This window comes from Hoplias malabaricus, chromosome 1 (assembly GCF_029633855.1).
Source record: "Hoplias malabaricus isolate fHopMal1 chromosome 1, fHopMal1.hap1, whole genome shotgun sequence".
Lineage (NCBI taxonomy): Eukaryota > Metazoa > Chordata > Actinopteri > Characiformes > Erythrinidae > Hoplias > Hoplias malabaricus.
Genome location: NC_089800.1, coordinates 30,463,783 through 30,483,522, shown reverse-complemented (window position 1 = coordinate 30,483,522; position 19,740 = coordinate 30,463,783). Strand labels below are relative to the sequence as shown.

Below are 19,740 nucleotides of genomic sequence, written 5' to 3'. Positions count from 1 at the left end.
GATGTCAAACTACAGAAAGCTTCAGCTTCGAAACAGCACAGCAGCCTTACATCACTCTACACTGAACCTCCACTGCGGAGTATCCTGAAACAAAACTAAATAGATAAAGATGGCTAGAGCTCATTTAGTTATGCTGTAGATCCTTTGTGGATGCTTTGGAATGAACATATGGCAGCAATATGGAAGTTAAAATCTGGTATCATAAAAATAAAGGAAAAACTTCCTGAGCTTTAATGCATGTAGAAAGATCATTAGATCCACTTTAAAGTGCACATATCCCCCCCCCCCCCCCCCCCATCTTCCTCACATTGGAACTCAGCTCTTAAATGATAATGAGCCACTCTCTGTCCACCCAAACCCCAGGCACACAGCAGTGAGAAGTGAGGTGCTCTGGTTTTTAGCCGTTTTCGCTCGGTTGTTGTTAGTTTTAACTCAGTGCTTATATGTCTCTGTGCTATTAAATCTGTTTTGCTGCATTTAACCTAATCAGAACGACTCATTTTATCCCATATTTTTGACTTGGGTAGCCGACAGAAAACAGACTGTGTTCTTGTTTCACAGTGTTTGGGTTGGTGGGCTCCAGATTCACACAATAACGTGTACATACATTGAACAATGTTTTTCCACAATGTGTCACCTTCAAAAAGCAGGTCAAGTCAGTTCGGTAAGATTTGGTTTGGGGGGTTAAATGTGTATGTTCATGTGTATGCTGTGATTATTGTAAGTCTGAAATGTTGCCGAATACATCTGTGTCTGATGTCATTGTTTGGTTAATTTTGACTCTACTATAAGCAGCACTTATTCAGAAATGTAATGAATGTTAGCACAACAGAATTTCAGTCTTTTAGGCCCAGTTCTGTTAGCACAGTGTTTATTTACACCAGGTGAAAACAGAAACAGATCAGGGTCACAGTGTTTCCAGAGCCTACCAAGAATGACTGGGCACAAGAAAGGAACACAAACTGGACAGAACACCTTCTCAGGGTATTACACACTCACCCTGTCACTCACACACACACACACACACACACACACTCAAAACTGGGAACAATTTCACCCAATCACTCACACATTCACATTTGTGGACATCTCTGTTAATCTAATCCACATTAAAAAAAGTGTGTTTGGACAGTGGGAGGAAAGTGAACCACCCGGAGGAAACCTATGCAGCAGACCCAGGGAGAACACCCTACACTCCTTACAAACAGTGACCTAAGGAGAGGATCCCACCCAGGACCCCGGGATCCTGGAGCCATGTGGAAGCGAGACCACAGCAGTTAAGGTTAAAAGTAAAAAGTAAAAGGGCAGCTTTTTAAATTAACAATTAATAAAAAGCTTTTTAACAGAGTGCTGTGGTTCTGTGAATCATGATCCTCTGTGGTTCCCCTGTGAGCTGAGTGCAGGATTATCTTTTCTCATTGTTCAAGTGAGCATGACCCAGCTCAAAGAGCAGAAGCAGCTGGAGAACAGGCAAATGAGCGGGTCAAACAGAACACTACAAAGTCCCTTTTCACAGTACCATCAGTCCAGGACTCAGGGATAATCTCAGCCTCGCTGGAGGGAGGCCTCCCCATTACAGGAACTGCTCTATGCTGCTGTTCCAATTGATCACTGCCTCGACATATTTTCAGAGTGACCCACAGCTGCAGCTTCAGAGCAGGACACACACACAAAGAACTCAGCAGTGACTAAAATCCTCCAAACACAAGCCTTCAGTGACTCAGGCTTAGTCAGGTCAGGGGGGCCCTATTACCATCACCATTACTGATGTTTGTCATGGACCACCTGCTTTATTCACTCTTTTAAAAATAAACTAAGCAGGACATTTCTGCTCTGACCCTCTGTTGTCACTTTTCCACTGCAAGGTACCTACTCGACTTGGCTATATCTGATCCTGCTCCTGAAACCGGGTTCTCTTTTATTCCCTGCTCTATTGTGGTTCAGAGTGAGCCGAATAGGGACTAAAACATGACGTGTAAATCTTGAGTGCTGATTGTCCAGAGAGAGTCGTCACTCTATGACACGCAATGCAGATGTCCAGCACAAACTCTCCATCTTTAAAATCTCCAGCTACAGCAGAGATCACATTTGTTTTTAACTGACTCACGATGACACCTCGTAAAACTACGTTGTGGCTTTTGAAAAGGTTCCAACACTCCTTGGATCGGTGGCTGAGACACTGCAACAAGGAAGAAACAAACTCTACTGATCTGTCTGAATTGATGACAGAGCTGTGTTCAGTCACAAACAACAACAACAACAACAATGATGAGTAACACGATGTTTACACAATGAGTAAACAACACTTAAATGTTACCACCGCTGTTGTTGTGGATTCAAAACCCCATTATTCCCATTAAACACAGGGTTTTGAGACGACTCCAGATGCATTACAGTGGGAGAGCTGTGGGATCGGAAAAACGACCAGGGACCATGGACCAAACAGAGAGTAGAGTGCAGTACAGTCCAGTAGAGTAGGTGCCATGCAGTGGAAAAGCTCCATTTGTTGGACAGTAAAAGTCACTGAAAGAGGTTAGGACAGAACTGCTCCGTTCTAGAGAATCTCACAGAGTCCAAATTGTGGACAGTGGTGTTGAATGGAACCAGACGTCTGGCTCCTCACAGAACCGTGTTTGTGAAAATGTTGTTTAAAGCCTGAGATGTTGTTTTTCTGCAGCGATTAGAAGGTTTTCACTTACGCAATGTGTTTTTAAAATCCAGTCAGGGTGGAGAGACACATTCAGCACATTTTAGAGCTAAGTATTTCCCAAAGAAAACCTATTCTTACAGATTTACCACTACTTTTCCATTATCATCATCATCATCATTCCATAAAATACTCAGGGTGGAACCCACTGCTATTTGTGTTGTAGACACGAAGATGCTTGGTTCCATTCACCACCACTGAAACTCTTTCTGTACAATCAACCACTTTCACAAATAAATGAGGCAACCATGCTCTGAAGGATGCTGGACGACAGGAAAAATGGGGGGAGGGCAGAGTGAATTATGTCTTCTCCCTTAACATCCACAGCTGAAATGCCCTTGAGCAAGGCACATATTCGATGGACCGTTTGAAATATGTTCCACAAGGACTCTAAATAGAACAACTTCACATTAAGAGTCATCAAAGCATTTTTGGGCAACATCACTGCCTTATACACAGCAAACTGTTCCCAGCTTAGGAAGGAAGATCACAATATGCTAGTTCCCTAAGAGTCCCTAGGCAAGACTCCTAACACTGCATTAGCCTCCACGTCTGTAGCATATTTAACATTCTCTCTGGAGAAATGCATCTGCCCAGTGTTATAGCATCTTCTGTAAAATTACCACTTTGGAGAAACACATTTTAGTATCTGAGTGTTGCATATCGTAAAGGAGCACAAAAAACATGCTCTCCTCAGGTCCAGCTGAAGTGAATAAAGCATGACATCACTGAGGGTTTCGCAGAAGAGCTCTGGGAGTGAAGCAGCATCTGCTTTAATTAACAACACATTCCCTCCGCCTGGTGTAAGCCCCTGCTGCTGTGATTCCCACCATGCGCTTGAATCAAGTCAGTGACATTTTCTGAAATGCTGGACTGTGTTAGAGCAAAAGAGGATCCCACCCTAAAAACATTAAACCCACAGTGACAGAATAACTCAAAAATGTTCTGCGCTCTACAGATTTTCTGAAGCTTTAAGCAATCATTTGAGCAAAAAATAATATATGTAAGCAGTTTAAAAATATAAGTCCAATAGTCTGTATCTACTTTAAGTGTAAGCTAGATAAGTACACTACTCTCTGGAGGTATGCTCCTCTATCCAGTCTCAGAACCAGACCTCACTCATCCTTATGTGGCTGAACATCTTCAGACACAACTTAAAAACCAAAACACAAGAAAACTTTTGTGATGACAGGCAGAAAAATGCCCTGAACAGAGCCAGGCCATAACAGGACATCAGTTTGAAACAATCAAATTAAAAACCAGATGGCTGGGATTTTTAATGAGAATGTTTATAAAATTCAGATGGTTCCTCACTATTTGCTACTCAAAATGGTTGTGTTTACAAAGCCCCAGTAAAAAACAAACTGGTATGCTAAGCTCTCTCTCTCTCTCACTCTCTCTCTCATGGCAGAGGCATCTGGAGTCTTTTAGATAATGGAGAGAACTCAAATGTTGAAAAACACGAACCGAGATGAGGAATTTGCTGTATTCTTTCTCCATGGGTGGGTAATATTGACTTATTTTTGCTGTTTCCTATCACTTAAGGTGGAAATGTCTCCAAACTCAGGAGATGCCTGCATTAACTGCATTACCGAAAGTGCTACAAAACTAAACAGCTCAAGTTACAAATGAGTTTCTGTGATAATTCAAACAGTGGATAAAACTTACAGATAATTTACACTTCATCCATGTACAAACAAATGTGTTTTGTTCCCCTCAAACACACCGTTCCACCTTAAAAAAAAACATGGACCTTAGAACTGCAGACCTTTCCCCACAATCCTAGACGTTCCTTTTAATGAACACCATTTGAGACCTCTACTTTCCTGCAAGACACCTTCATATTCTGTTAGAAAGCCATCAAATGCATCTGGAATCAGTCACAGCTCCTGTTAACACCATCAGGATTCTTTTTATAAATCAGCTAGAGCTGGACAAAATGGCCTAAATTTATATCACAATATATTTCTTAATTTTGGTCAATACGATATTATTCCTACATCGATATTAACAACATAAAAGCCACAGAAAACTGCCAAGAACAGACAAAAAAACATGACATCAGTATCAAACCTAAACCTCTATATGTCAGTCAATGACAGATGCTGTAAATAATGTATATTCAAATACTGATAATGTGTTTAAAATCATGTCACTCTTATTGAAATTTTGAATATATGAATATCGAATTATTGTCCAGCCCTCACATCAACCCCCCCACAACACAAAATACCAGGAACCCAAGGAACCATTTACCGGTTTCCATTATCTTGAGAAGATGAGAACAGACCCAAGTTTGTATCCACCAAATGCTTACAGCAAACTGGCATGTCCTGCCCCGGAGCAGCAGCAGGGAATGTGGTCAGCAGCGTCCACCCTGAGCACAAGGATCTGATTCACTGCAGCACTGAGGCCTTCTTTATTTCACAGTTAAACTGTAGTCTGAAATTTCTGACATCATTCACTAAAAACACTGTGTAACACACACCGCTCACACTCAGCAGACCTTAAAGGTGAGAAGAAGGAAGTGACCAAATGAAGAGTGTTTGTGTTGTTTAGGGAAAGGAAAAGGCTAAACATGAGGTGAGAATATGTCAAGACTTCATAAATCACAAATGTGTATCGTTCTGTTGTCAATGGTGTGCTTATATTCGGAATTCCAAGTCTAAAAGGCCTTTTCACACCGAGTGTGATTTTTCGCACATAAGAAACGGATGTGAAGGGGCAACATTTCCTCCCAAGGAATTGGACTCCCAAACCATTTATAATTAAGCATAAGCATAAAAATTTAATTCTGACAGTTCATTAGAGTATCTTTAATGCATTCATTCACTTTCTGTAACCACTTCATGTTGATGAGGGCGGTGGTCGGTCAGGGGCCTACACAGAATTGCTCAGCACAAGGCAGGAACACACCCTGGACACCATGGGCCATCACACACTCATCCAGTCACACAACTTCACACACTCTCCCACTTTAGGACCCAAAGAAAATCAGTTACATCTTTAAAGATATCTTCACATTCACAAAGCTCAAACTTTCCAATATCATTGCAGTGGGAACAAAGCTGGCATCTCCGTGTCTGATGCCGTTTTTACATCATTTAAAATGTCAGTTGGTATTTACATTGTGAACGCTCCCCAAAACGACTCCCATTCAATTCTGTAAAGTCACCATTTTGGAAATACAAGGTTTTGTCCTGACAGCAAGGACGTGTTATTTTAGGAAGCCCAAAGAGGTTGGTCTGCGCTTTGTGGCTTCACACAGAGTCGAGGTGCACAGATAACAGAAGGGTTTCCTGTGAAATTCAGCACTTCCTCCAGATAGAGAGTGGGCAGCAGAACAATCCCTCATCCAGCTGTGCTTTCAGTCTCAGGAAGGAAACACACAAACGACACTGTGCTAACATCACACACACTATCGCGTAGAGTTGTCAGGGTGAAATAATTTCTTGTGCTGTGTTTTCACTGGGCTCAATACTACAATACGTGATATTACTGCCCCAAATTACTTAATGTATCCTGATTGTAGTGCTACACTCCTCACTGTCACCTGGAACTGGCCTGAACTGTTTGTTTTTGGAGGCTGCTCCACGACTTGGTGCTGGTGGAGGCAGTTGGGCTTTGTTAGCTTGATGATAGGTAGCTAGATGACATCTCAAATTCACAGCAAAATTTCTTGCACAGATTTGTATATTGCCTCATCTAAATCGAAGTGCCCGTCTCTCCGTTTTCATTGAAGGCTGAAATGCCTTTGGTTTTGCGACTAGGTTTTCTGCAATTGGGTCCTTTTTATAAAATGAAGGCTGACACAGCTATTTAGCAGCATTTCAGATGCATATATTTTTTATTACGATTTTTATACAGTTGTATTTAACATTCAACACACACGCACTAAAATGTAAAACACTTGCAAGGCCTTGCAAAAAATGGGAAACGGTGCACATCATGGTGGTGACGGTTCTTGTGGTATTCCTTGGCTGAAAGAGCACGGTATTACCGTATTGCGGTTATTGAGACAGCCCTGTTTATTGAGCCTTAAACACTGGAGTTCAGAGAGGATTGGGAGTTTCTGCTCTGATCTCCTGCGCTCCTGAACGCTGATGTTATTAGATGGTATCCACTGCATTTTAGGAACATTTGTTTAATACTTTTTTTTCACTCTCTTTTAATTAAAAAAAACTCCAAACTCTCTGTGGATTTAAAACTCCAGCAGCAGTCCTACAGTCTGTAATACAAAGTGCTCCTGTACGGTCAGCAGAGCTGAGAGAGAGGAAAGTAAATGGATAAACAAAGATGTGGTCATGATGTTATTTTAAATTGTTGTATATAACACGCTGCATTCCGATACAATATTATAGCATTTATTAAAAGAATAATTTAGAGAGAGATAGAGAATTATTCCTGCACCATTTAAGGTGGAATGAAGAATTAGTATAAGAACCACGAGCCAACGCCAGATTCAAAGAGGACAAAGTTAAGGGATTTTTCTGAGAACGGTTTTAGATGCTCTGCACATACTCTTCAGTCTTTATAAAAACTTTAAAACCCTTTACCTCTGATGTAGTTGGCTTTACTCTCGTCCAAAAGGCTGGAGGAAGACACTCCCATAGTGACAACGGGTTTCTCTTAAGTCCGCGTCTCGAGAATGTCAATCGCCAAGTGTCGACGAGTCACAGAGTAAAAACACACAAAGTCGTGTGTGTGTGTGTGTGTGTCTCTCTCTCTCTCTCTCTCTCACACACACACACACACACACACACACACACACACACACACACACACACACACACACACACCCCAGCGGTTACGTTTGTTTTCATGCATTGTGGGATTTTATAGACATATGTTCGTTCATTTTCTAAAGATTTTATTCACTACTAGATTCTAAACTTACCATAACCATAACATCAACTTTAACCTAATCTCACCACTAACAATAACACGAAAACTAATTTTATAACCTGTCTTCATCTTAAAATGTATTGATTTACAAGTCCCCACAACGAGATATATATATATATATATATATACTTCACACACACGCGCGCGCGTATTTCTGCGGTCCGCAGCGCCGCCTGCACCAAGCATAAAGAAAAATATTTACTTTATTCACCTATTATTTGTAACTAATTAAATTAATGTTCACCTAACGTAATTATACATAAATGAATAAACAAATCATTTATTTATTTACACTTATATAAGTTTAGAATTAAAGTAAAACAAGTTTTATTTTTGACATGAATCGTAATGTTTTTATATCTATAACTTTTTCTATTGTACATGTTGTAAATAAATACATATAAAAGGCATTTCCTTTAGCCTACACATTACAGTCTTTGTAGTAGATTTACTTAAGACACTCGAACATATTTTATTAGCTTTCATATATGATTTTAAAACACACAAACACATACATAATTATAAATTAATTAGATACATCTAAATTTTGTTCATAACCTTAAAATATATATTATAATACATGGTAGTAAAATTAAGCATTTTATTTGGACTTCAATTTGAATTCGCTGTAGGACTACATTTCCCACACTGCACCGCAACATTAATATGCCGCCATATCGAGTTCTCCAGAACTGGTACGGTCCACAACACAGAAAGGTGAGATTATAAACACGGAGCTTTTACGAGATTTTACCTCAATTTTCGTGATTTGTAATATTTAAATGCTATATGTTAGTGATGATTGAACTGTACTGTGCCGATATTGACCGCGACACTGATGTTATATAGTTCACAAAGAGCACCATTTGTATTTTAAAGCGGGTTAGCCTATCCGTCGTTTTGTCAGCTCCGTTTCACTGGCTGCAATTTTTTCGTGACAGATAAAACCGCACATGTTCTGTTTATTTCACCTTATATGATTATATTTTGAACATGTAAGGATCGTTTTGCTCAGTCTGCTCATTTGTCATGGGTTTTGTTCGTTTGGTTTGATGCAGTGCGTCTTCAACAACACAAAGAGTCAGAAGAGCAGCCTTCATGGGCTTCTTATTGGAATTTTTGCGTTCCACCTTAAATGGTTGTGATGAGTACTGTGCAGTTTAAGGTGGAACTGCGGAGAAATTAGTTACAGTTCATTTTAGTAGGCTGGCATTCTGTTCTGAAGTTTTGTTGCCTTTTGTTTCATTATAAATTATGCTTTTATTCGCTGATTAAACTCTTTTTATTCAAATTAGTTCATTTTATTAAGCGAGGTGTTCTAGAGCAGTATTTCCGTATCTTGCACCTGGAACAAGTGCCAGACTAAAGGTACAAGGAACTTCCCTTGCTGGAGGTGTCAACAAAAATTTAACTCAACAAAATATAATGCAGAAACAAGCTGTCTAGTATAAATAGCTAATTGCTAATGGACACTTAGCTATGAACATGACCCCAACCACAACTAAATGACAGGCTTGTGCTCTACATTCAGCACTCAGAATGAATGCCAGATCTCTTTGGATTTCTTGGTGATAAAAAACAGGACCTTAATTTATTAAAAAAATAATAATAAGAAGAATAAATAATATTCAAAATTTAAATCACAGTCCCAATACTGTTAACTAAAGCCACAGTTTAATTTAGTACATTAGTCTGTTGATAGAATCCTGATGGAGTAAAATCTGTGTCACAGTATATTCAGTGAGTACAGTGCTTATCAATGCTAGCTAAAAGTATTCCAGAAAATAATTAAGCAGAGTCCTGGACTAATCTTCTCTCATTGGAAAATTCTAAATGCTGTGTAGTTGAGGACCTGTCTAGTAAACCAGCCCAATATGTTTAAAATAAACGGTTATTGGAAATTGTTTTAAATATTGTTTTAAAAAGATTCTCCTCCTCACCTGACCCAGCTTATAATTCCATTCCCTAACCCTTCATTAAAAGCCTGTGTTAAAGTAGACGTAGCTTTTAGAGCTGAGAAACACCACAGTCTGACAGGACAAGCTTTACTATAAGGACATGAATTAGGTAAATCTGGCATAACCTGAAATCTTTGCCAAATAAACCCTTGAACTCAATGTGGTTGTTATTAGCTTACAAGTAAATGTCACTCAGCAAGGTTGTCAAGTGCTCAGTAAGGCTGGTTTTGTTGTATGTTTGTTTTCCTTATACTTATGATGTGATTCATATTTTGCAGAGATCTGTGCTCCTTCCGACTGTTTTTCAGAGAGGCCAACTTCTCTGTTTTGGTGGTGAAAGATGACTCAGACGGTTCAAACAAATGGGGTCCAGCCCCTCAGTAAAACCTGGGAACTCAGTCTCTATGAGCTCCAGAGAACTCCTCAGGTAAGAGTAACTGGAATAAACAAATACACAGCTTGGTGTAAATGTTTCTAATAAGTGGTATTGCAATAAAACTTCACATTTAGACTTTGACATTATTTTTATATATAACAATCAGGGCATAAAATAATATTTTATTAATCCTGACGGAAATTGCAGAACATCATGGTGTACGTCATGATGTATTGACATGTTATTACTAGCATTTGTGAGGGTGTTAAGTTGTGAGGCTTAAGTCTGAAGGTGTCACAAATGAATTTTGAAATTTATAATATACTATAAATACTTACTCTGATATTCTTTGAAATGTGTTCAAATTTTTTTTCTGGATTAAGATAAAATCCACATTTCTCCATTTATTAAGATGTTTCAAATATTCTCCCCACTTTCATGATATATCTCCGTCTATAAACTAGAGCATCTCCTTCCAAAAGACTACTGCCATGTTCAGTCTTGTACAACTGTATAGACTCTGCTTATACTAATGTTGCTGTTGTTGCTCATCTTACTTCAGGAGGCCATCACAGACGGTCTGGAGATTGCTGTTTCTCCCCGTAGCTTACACAGTGAGCTCATGTGTCCCATCTGCCTGGACATGCTGAAGAACACAATGACCACCAAGGAGTGCCTGCACCGCTTCTGTGCAGACTGCATCATCACAGCCCTCAGATCTGGGTGGGTTCAACATTTAAAGCATCCAGAAATGTAGTTCACAAAGCAGGATTTTTACTTTAGCCTGATGACCTAAGCCAAAAGTCAAGCCTGTCTGAATGTAAAAGAGCTGAGGGTCATTCCTAATGGACATTGCTCAATTCTGGGCTTAAGTTGTCAGGGTAAATCTTAAAATGCACCCCAAATGATTCAGTAACCAATTCGAATAATGAACATACCATACATTCTGCAGCTATAGCACAAGAGCCTGGCCACTGAAATGCGCATTTCAACAAAGTTACGTTTTTGTCAGCCTGTCAGTAAGTAAAATTTCCTCTGTGAGAATTAAGTTGGAGATGTTTGGGAAAAAAGGAATAATATTTCAAAAACACAGTTTGGATTTAATCTAAGTCTAAAAAGACAATATTCTGTAAGGCAATTTCAGCGCTGTAATACTAATAAGAGTCTGGTCCTGATGTGCCAGAAGGCTGAGTAATTGTTTATTCATTAAACCTATACAAAAGTGTATCTTCACCAAATTCTCAAAACTCCTCTTCCTTAGAGAAATATTCTTACTTTATTCTTAGCGTAGGTACCCTTAGTTCTGACCACTTGTAATTACAATATTGGAAATCTTAGCTAACCCTAAATAAATAGAAGTACTTTACTCACTCAAATCAACATTTTTCAGGAGTCAAATATGTGTAGATTAATGTCTGAGACTTGCTTGAGTTTGAAAGAAAATATGTTTTCAGATAAAAACGCTTTTGTTTATGTAGGTGCCAATACTGTAACATTATTGGTGCCACCTAACTTCGGCCACCTCCCCTGCTTGTGACAGTCAAACGAGATGGTTGCTACCACATTCAGTGGTATCCGTACTCTACATGTAAGGATTACAGTGGCGCCACAATGTAAGGATTACAATGGATTTTTTTTACAATGGATTTTCCCCTCAGAGAAAAGGATTTTATTGTTTTACCCAATGCGATTGGCGAAGAGAGAGAGCGGAATTGCACCATATATAGCAGTGGCCAGAGTTAAGGGAAAGACTGAAAATAAAGTTTCACATTATTCTCAAAAATCAAAATTTATATTTTAGTAAGTATTAAAATATAGATTAGGTTTAAGAAGGAAAAACCCTGGTGTGAATATAGATAAAAGGAGGGGTTGGGTACTCTCCTTGATTAACTGTAATATATGTTTTATTGATTTCCTGAGATAAAGGCACTGTCAGAATGAAAGTGCTGTTAATATTGATTTTGCTAATATGAAACAGATGTGTCGTCCCATTCCGAAATCTCAGTCTAAAATCTAAAAATTCGCCAGCAGGTATTGAGCTTCTCTTTTTTTTCCTGTCTCCTCTCTGTCTTTCTTCTGTTACTTTCTCTCTGCTCTCTGTCACGTTTTTCTGTTTCTCTCCTCTCTGTCTCTCTCAGGAATAAGGAGTGTCCGACGTGCCGGAAGAAGCTCGTGTCAAAGCGCTCTCTCCGACCCGACCCAAACTTTGACGCTCTGATCAGTAAGATCTACCCGAGCAGAGACGAATACGAGGCTCATCAGGAGAGGGTCCTGGCCCGGATCAGCAAGCACAACAACCAGCAGGCGCTCAGCCACAGCATCGAGGAGGGCCTCAAGATCCAGGCCATGAACAGGTCTGTGTAATTACACTCAGAAAACACTGCCTATTTATAAGTCACTGTAGTTGACTGTATACTTTGCTGATGTATTTGTTGTTGCCGGTGTTATTTTACTTACCTATATCTAAAATTACTTTATTAAGGTTTTCTATTGCTACTGTAAAAATGTGTGTGTATATATATATAGTACACTCTCTTTTAGGCGATACTGACTTATGTATATTTGTGCCTTAAACATAATTGAGAAGAGTATATATCTGTCAGAGAATATTCAAAATGGAACAAACCAACAAACACTGCTACATGAGATCTGCTCTCCATTATAGAGTAAATGTACAAGTTCGTCCAGAAGGACAGCATGCCAGAATTGCAGTATTTGTGTTTTCAGGGTTTATGTGGTGGAAAGTACAGTTAGAAAGCCAGAGTCTCTACCAGCAAATAGCAGTTTGATTCATTCATTACTTTTGTGCAACCACTTCATCCTGTTCAGAGTTGTGGGTGGTCCCATGTAGAGTTCTTTATTACAAAACCCTCTCTCTCTCTCTTTCTCACTCTCTCCCTCCCTCCCTCCCCATTAAAGTGGCCAATAACCATATAATACAGACTCAAACTCCAGTCCTAGAGGGTGCACTTGAAAATGTTTCCTTACTCAAACCTGCCTCATGTATCTAATGAAGTGCTAGAAAATTGACTGCAGTTGAGTCATTCTTGCAGACATGTTACATCACCTTCCAGTTGAAGAAAAACACACAACTGGATCATTATATAATTAGACTTATTTTTAAAGGTTTACTTAATCTATGAACTCTGTTCTAGAGGAGCTCTTCAAGTTCCTCTAGTTCCACTTTGCTGCGTTTATGACAATAGATTCAGGCTGAGTCAAAACGGTATAAGACTTGCCTTGACTTAGCGTTTATTTTCGCTTTGAGTTTTTCTTTTCCATTTGCTCACCTTTGTCTGGTGTGTCAGTGAGAACCTATGGTGGCTATACCAAAAATGGCAAGTGTGGGATACTCCACCCCCCAACCGCAGTAACCAGGGGGAAGAACAAGAAGTGGTTTAATCCTTTTTTCTTTTCTCTCATGTTTGAAAGTGATACATCTTGATAAATATAGTGAATGTAGAAATCTGCTCGTGTTCTAGTATTTCTCTAAAAAGTGTCTCCACCTTTTGGGGGTTTACAGATTGCAGAGAGGGAAGAAACACCAGATTGAAAACGGGAGTGGAGCAGAGGATAACGGAGACAGTTCACACTGCAGCAACGCCTCAGTGCACAGTAACCAGGAGGCAGGACCAAGCATCAAACGAACCAAAACCTCAGACGACTCGGGCCTGGACATGGACAACGCCACAGAGAATGGAGGAGGAGACATGGCCCTGGACGGAGCCAGCGAGATTGAGCTGGTGTTCAGACCTCATCCCACACTGATGGAGAAAGAAGACGCTGCGCAAACAAGGTGCTTCCTCATATATAACTCTCACTGCGGACACAACACTTTTCATACTTTAACAGTGCTTTACAAATGCACTAAAGTGCTACTAAAAATTACTTAATATTATTAACCAATTAAATAACAAAAGTAAAACCGCAAACATGGAAAAAGCCAAAAAATCTGTAATATTTATAAAGGCTTCTATCTGTTATGTCAAGAGGACATATTTTTTAGGGGAAACTAATGGTATTGTATTAAATGGGACATTTTCTATTTTCTTCCTTTGCTAGAAATGTACAAAAATAAATAACACCACTCTTTTTATGGCTGAATATTGACTGAGTCATAACAACATACACACACACAGAATAACAGCAGCGCAATGTGGTTAAGAGCTCTGTGTTTCTCAGCTATTTTGAGGGAGGAGACTTTTAAAATGTAATAAAACACCCTCTCTGGAGAGACACTGTCACACACTTTCCACTCTCTAAACCCACTGAAAATCACTGGGGATGACCCTGTTACGTGATCTGCTCTTTAAAGATGTCATCCTTTTACACTAAATGTTTTAAAAAGTATGTGGACACTGAGATTGTCCCCCTCTACTATTCATCTCATCGAGACATTTTCCCCCTCTTCTCCACAGTGGAACACAGTTCTTGTTCTTAATGAAACATCTGTGACATGCATTGGTCAAAACCCAACAAGCCCCACAGCATCTTTCTCCCCCTGTCTAAACAGCCCTGTTCAGAAAGCCCGCTTTCAGCGCCTATTCCTTTAAATGATAAAGAGCTGCTTGCTGTTCACACCGACTCGGAGCGAGGAGCAGAAGCTCTGGTTTATAGCCACTTTCTCTTGGTTCTCTTTCACTCCGTTCTCATTTTCTCAGTTTTTACTCAGTGCTCTGTTTTTTTGCACTTGTTGTGTCTATTTTGCTGTATTTAACCTCTCCTTTGCATGACATAAACCAAATCCACAGTTCTTGCAAATGCTGATGCTTTAGTTGTTTTAGCTGTTGGCCACTTTGGATCTTTCATTCTGGCAGCTGACATCTCTGCTCACATCTGTCTCTCAATTTCTTTCCGATTCTCTATCACAAATGTGGGGGGTGTGGGCGCACACACACACACACACACCATTCCTCACCCAATTTGAGACAATGCAACATGAGCCATCCAGCAAAATATCAAAAATGCACAAAACAAAACTGACATGCTACAATACAAATATAGTCTGAGTCACTGTGACTGGATACAGAGACAGTGTCAGCTTGTGAAGGGAAGCTCATTGTCATGTGTTGATTGTAAAGTGCACGTGGGTGTTTAGAAATGTATAGTTACACCAAAAAGTGTTGGTTTATGTAAAACAACAAACTTTACCCTTTGTGTCACATTCTGCAAACCATAGAGTACATTAAGTTTTGGTCTATTATTTGTTATTATGTATTGTCAATATCTTTCAGTTTTTACTTGCAATCTTCAGCCAGATGTTTTGGACAAGAAGTTTATCATGAGTGTTTTTTAAATTGTCCTCCCAGGTATATCAAAACTTCAGGGAACGCCACAGTGGACCATCTCTCTAAATACCTGGCAGTGCGACTCGCCCTGGAGGAGCTGCGCAAGAATGGAGAGGCCAGCCCTGTCAATGTGGACACAGTCAGCGAGAAACAGTACACCATCTACATCCCCACAGCCAACAACCAGTTCACAGTGAGTACAGAGACCGTACAGTGCTGACCGTATTCTGTGTGTGTGTACAGAAAGTCAGATCTGCCTTTGTATATGATATAGCATTGATACATTGTGATATTGTTGAATACTCAAATTGTCCTGATGATTCTGATACAGGAAGATAACTAAACACACAAAGATATATTTTAATCAAACAGTAGTGCAATGAATTTATTTTTCTCGTCTAACTGTGTGCTTTCATCCTCTCAGGTCCTGAATGGCTCCTTCTCACTGGAGCTGGTGAGTGAAAAATACTGGAAGGTGAATAAACCCATGGAGTTGTATTTTGCACCGACAAAGGAGCATAAATAAAATCCAGTGAGAAACGAGGGTCTGAACAGACCTGGGATGGACTGATGGAGCTTCAGTTTCTCTCCTTTCCTGTTTTCTTTCCCTCTTCCACTCCCTTTCTTCCCCTTGTCTGGAGTTTTTTAGTCATGGAGCTCTTGTTCCGCAACAACTGTGGCTGCTTTTTTTTTTTTTTTTTTTTAAACTTGTCTTTTTTTGTAGGCAAACAGGACCAGGCTGGTGTGGGTGATGGGGGACGGTTTAACATTGGGAGATTCACAGGTGTCTGACCGTGTTTTTCTTTCCACATTTAAGCCAATGAGCCGATTTAATGCCCCATAATGGAGTTTAATGTTTCTTTTGCCGAACCCGGCCAGAAATCGCTGTTTGAGTCTGAATGGAACAAGGTTTTTATAACGATCTGGGCTTCACTTCCAGATGCTTTCTCTTTGGCAAGGGTTGCTACGTCAGACGAGCTTGACAGCTTTTCCAGCCTGGGCAAAAATCCCATTCAACTTTGAGAAATTCATTTGTTAAAACAGTTGAAATGTATAACTTGTTTACATTTGGCTCCAACAAACATTAGCTTGTTTATGAGGGATAAATAAATAATGATGCATTATCTGTCACAATATTCTTTTCACAATTATACAAAATAAATACATGAAATTGATCATTTTCACTTTCTTTCTTTTTTATAGTTTTGTTTAACTCATGTTTTTGCCAAATTTTTTACCTGATTATTAATTGCGTCCAGTTCCGCTCTTTCTGTGAGTGTCCCTCAATCACATGCACAGTGCCCCAATTTTGGGAGGGTAGAGGCAAACCCATGCTTCCTTCGAGGCCAAGCCCTTTTTTTTCTGAGCTGCCGCTACCCCAACGGTACTGAAGAGCTTAAATCTCAGAGGAGAATGCAAACTGCCCAGATCTGTCACATCAGCTGACGTGCCTGTGCTTGCCATCACAATGAGCAGTGATTGGGGAGAAGGAGCTGCCCTACCCACCCAGAGAGAGACCCAGTGCTTTCTAGGACATCATAACAATAATACTTGTTATAAATGTCAATTTATGCTTCTGCGTTTATTTGATGCAGAGCCTAAGCCGTAGGTTACGTAAGAGCCCTACATTGTCATGAACATCTATATTTGTGTTAGTGTGTCTGCTCACCTCTGCAATTACACCACCACCAACCCTATGGCTGAATGGCTAACATCTTCCTCTACACTTGGCACTTTTCCACTGCATGAAATCTACTCAGGTCAGCTCGGCTGTTTTGCTTTTAGTCCCTGCTCTTGCCTGGTTCAAAGAGAGCAGAGTCTGTGAGAACTGGGGTACGGAGCTGTGTTCAGTCGGAAAAAAAAACAAAACAGGTGAATAAACAATGAGTAAACAGTGTCCAACGTTACAGCTTTCAAAGATTGCAGTTCCTGTTAGAGACGGGATTTTGCAAAGTCCCTACCTACGTTTCGCAGGGGAGCTGTGCTCTTGGAAAAGCAGCCAGAAAAATGCATGTTGAGCCGTGCCAAGTCGGGCCGATGCCATGCAGTGAAAAAGCATATTTAGTAGTTGTGTAGTTTTATCAAGCATAAATTAGACTTAAAAAAAATGAAAAAGTTGTGTGCTATGGTTTCTCACAGTGAATAGACACCTCACCAGCATACTGTAAAGCTTGTCCAACCTAGCAACAGTTGCTATGAAGCAGTAAGTTTGTTGGCGGAGTCTGAATGTCTTTGGTGTTTTTTTTTTTTTGTTTGTTTGTTTTTTTTTATATTATTTTTTTCAAATTATTATAGTTAGAGACCACTGAGTTTGTCTCAGTACTTACGTCATCATTCCCTTTGCACTGGAATGTCATTGCTTATTAAATCAATGCACTATTTTAAAGCAACAGCAGCAACTCTCAAAATAACACAGGCTGTGATAGCAGCGATCTTTGGAAATACTATTTATTTCTGTCTTTGAAAAAATCCTAGGGGTAATATGCCTTATATGGACATAACTTCAGTGGTCTATAGGATAGATTTCCTTTACAGTCAATGGCAGTATATTCTCACTTCAGCATTAAACAACTTGTATTTAATTTGGATGGAAATGCCATTTCTCCACTGTGTAGCATTCTCAGATTTGAGACTCAGTCTGCACCAACCATCTCTATTTCACTCACTCACACACACAAACACACACCCCAACCAGTATGTCAGTCGTTTCTACCTTGGGGATTGTAAATATTGGATCAGTTAAAAGTAACACATCTTGCAAATGTATCACAGTAAACATAAACAGCAGTCAAACTAAAAAACCCATTAGCTGTCAATCACCGAGACGGACCAGATTTTTATTATGGACTATATTTGTCATATTTCCTTAAAAAAAGGAAAAAACATCCATTGATGAGACTTTTTACAGCATGATGTGTTTTTAGTATGGGGCAAAAAAAATGTAAACTTCATTATCTGTTTGGAAAATAAAAAAGAAAGAATGCAGCTGCTGAAGTGAGACCTTTTGTAATGTACTGTATGATTTACATATGATTTCTGGTGCAGTTTTAAGCCACAATAATGACACAGTATCAATAGTTAATAAAAACGTACAATTTCACAACATACATTTTTTTACATAGTGAAATATTTGAGATTTAAACAAAGTGACGGAGTGTGGGATGTAATGCTTCATTCTAAAGAAACTCAGATTTGTTGACGGTGGTGAATGGAACCAGACGCATGACTCTAAAAGCTCCTCACAGAAAGGTACACCACAAAGTGGTTATTAACACGCAGCTGATGCCTAAGACATTTTGTTTTGAGTTTGGTCTAAAATGTATTTTTAAATCAATTATTGATGATAGTGGTGCTCTATACCAACAATAGCTTTGAATATAATTTCATTGGTTCTGCAGTAAATAGTGCATTTACTAATACGTTTTAAAGCATTTGTTTGCGTAATGTATAATTGTAGTTCAAATTGTGTCAGTGTGTGTCGTCCTGTGAAGGACTGGCGCCCCCTCCAGGGTGTGTTCCTGCCTTGCGCGCAGTGATTCCGTGTAGGCCCCAGACTTACAGCGACCCTGAACTGGAATCGCTTATGAATGACTGAATGGAGTAGTTTGAAAATGGGGGAAAGTAGAATTGATTGGTCGCTGCATATGCTAAACTCCTTCAGGAAAAAAAAGCACCACAAAAGCTTTGTTCCGTTCTTGGGGATAATATTGTATCAAAAATACATGTGAGTTATGGTTTTATACGATTTAAAGATATGGATTTCGACATTAGCGTTCATGAATGTAGTGTATTAATATTTTTGGATGATGAAAGAGGGGAAAAATGTTTCAATATTGAGTTGCAATAATACATTTAAAAGTATTTAAAAGTAAAACATACTGAAAATGGTTACCCTTTGGCATTTAACCGTTCCATGACAGGAAAACACACACTAGTGAATAGTTTTTGCAGATACGCATTTGGAGTAACCACAGTCCCTTGAAGAAAATTATGACGAGGTGGTCACAGGACGTTGTTGGCCTGATATTTTTGGTTGGGGGACTATTCTTGGCCCAGCAGTGACATTCCTACCAGCACAGCACACACTAACACACCACCACCATGTCAGTGTCACTGCAACACTGAGAATGATCCACCACCCAAATCATACCTGGTCTATTTGGGTACTGAGCACTGAAGAACAGGGTGAAAAAGGGCTTAAAGTATGCAGAGCAATACAGGACAGATGATGATTGTAAAACTTACAAATCAGAGGCCAGATTTTATCACAGCAACAACACAACTTTCACAAAAACCTGGGATCTGTTAAAAGCTCAGAGTCTGGAGATCTGTTTTACGGCTCCTTTAAGACTGCCCTGTTCAGTACAGTGGTTCCATCACAGCGCCCCCCGTTGAGCCTCAAAAAGTACACTAATAGCAGCCACTCAAGCTTTTCTAGTTGGTCCCCCACACAAGTACAAAGCAGGCCAAATCTATTCACCTTCAGTTTTCAGGTGCTCCTGGGAG

General features: G+C 39.6%; 2 protein-coding genes across 3 annotated transcripts in view; one reads left to right on the top strand and one right to left on the bottom strand.

Annotated features, from left to right (window-relative positions):
- niban1b (niban apoptosis regulator 1b) overlaps positions 1–7,380 on the bottom strand; it is a 42,896-nt gene extending 35,516 nt beyond the window's left edge. Inside the window, exon 1 of the mRNA XM_066661891.1 lies at positions 7,264–7,380. Coding sequence (XP_066517988.1) covers positions 7,264–7,318 — 55 coding nt within the window. The 5' untranslated portion in view covers positions 7,319–7,380. The remainder of the gene's footprint in view (positions 1–7,263) is intronic.
- An 886-nt stretch (positions 7,381–8,266) lies between these two features.
- rnf2 (ring finger protein 2) lies at positions 8,267–16,410 on the top strand. 2 transcript variants are annotated; one of them, XM_066661870.1, is made up of 7 exons: positions 8,267–8,329; positions 9,849–9,997; positions 10,509–10,669; positions 12,085–12,300; positions 13,470–13,742; positions 15,256–15,427; positions 15,659–16,410. In XM_066661870.1, the coding sequence occupies exons 2-7, from the start codon at positions 9,911–9,913 to the stop codon at positions 15,758–15,760; spliced, it is 1,011 nt and encodes a 336-aa protein (XP_066517967.1). In that variant the 5' UTR covers positions 8,267–8,329; positions 9,849–9,910; the 3' UTR covers positions 15,761–16,410. The 2 variants fall into 2 exon arrangements, with proteins under 2 accessions (XP_066517967.1, XP_066517974.1); XM_066661877.1 differs by having other exon boundaries at positions 8,299–8,329; positions 9,879–9,997.
- Positions 16,411–19,740: the final 3,330 nt, after the last annotated feature.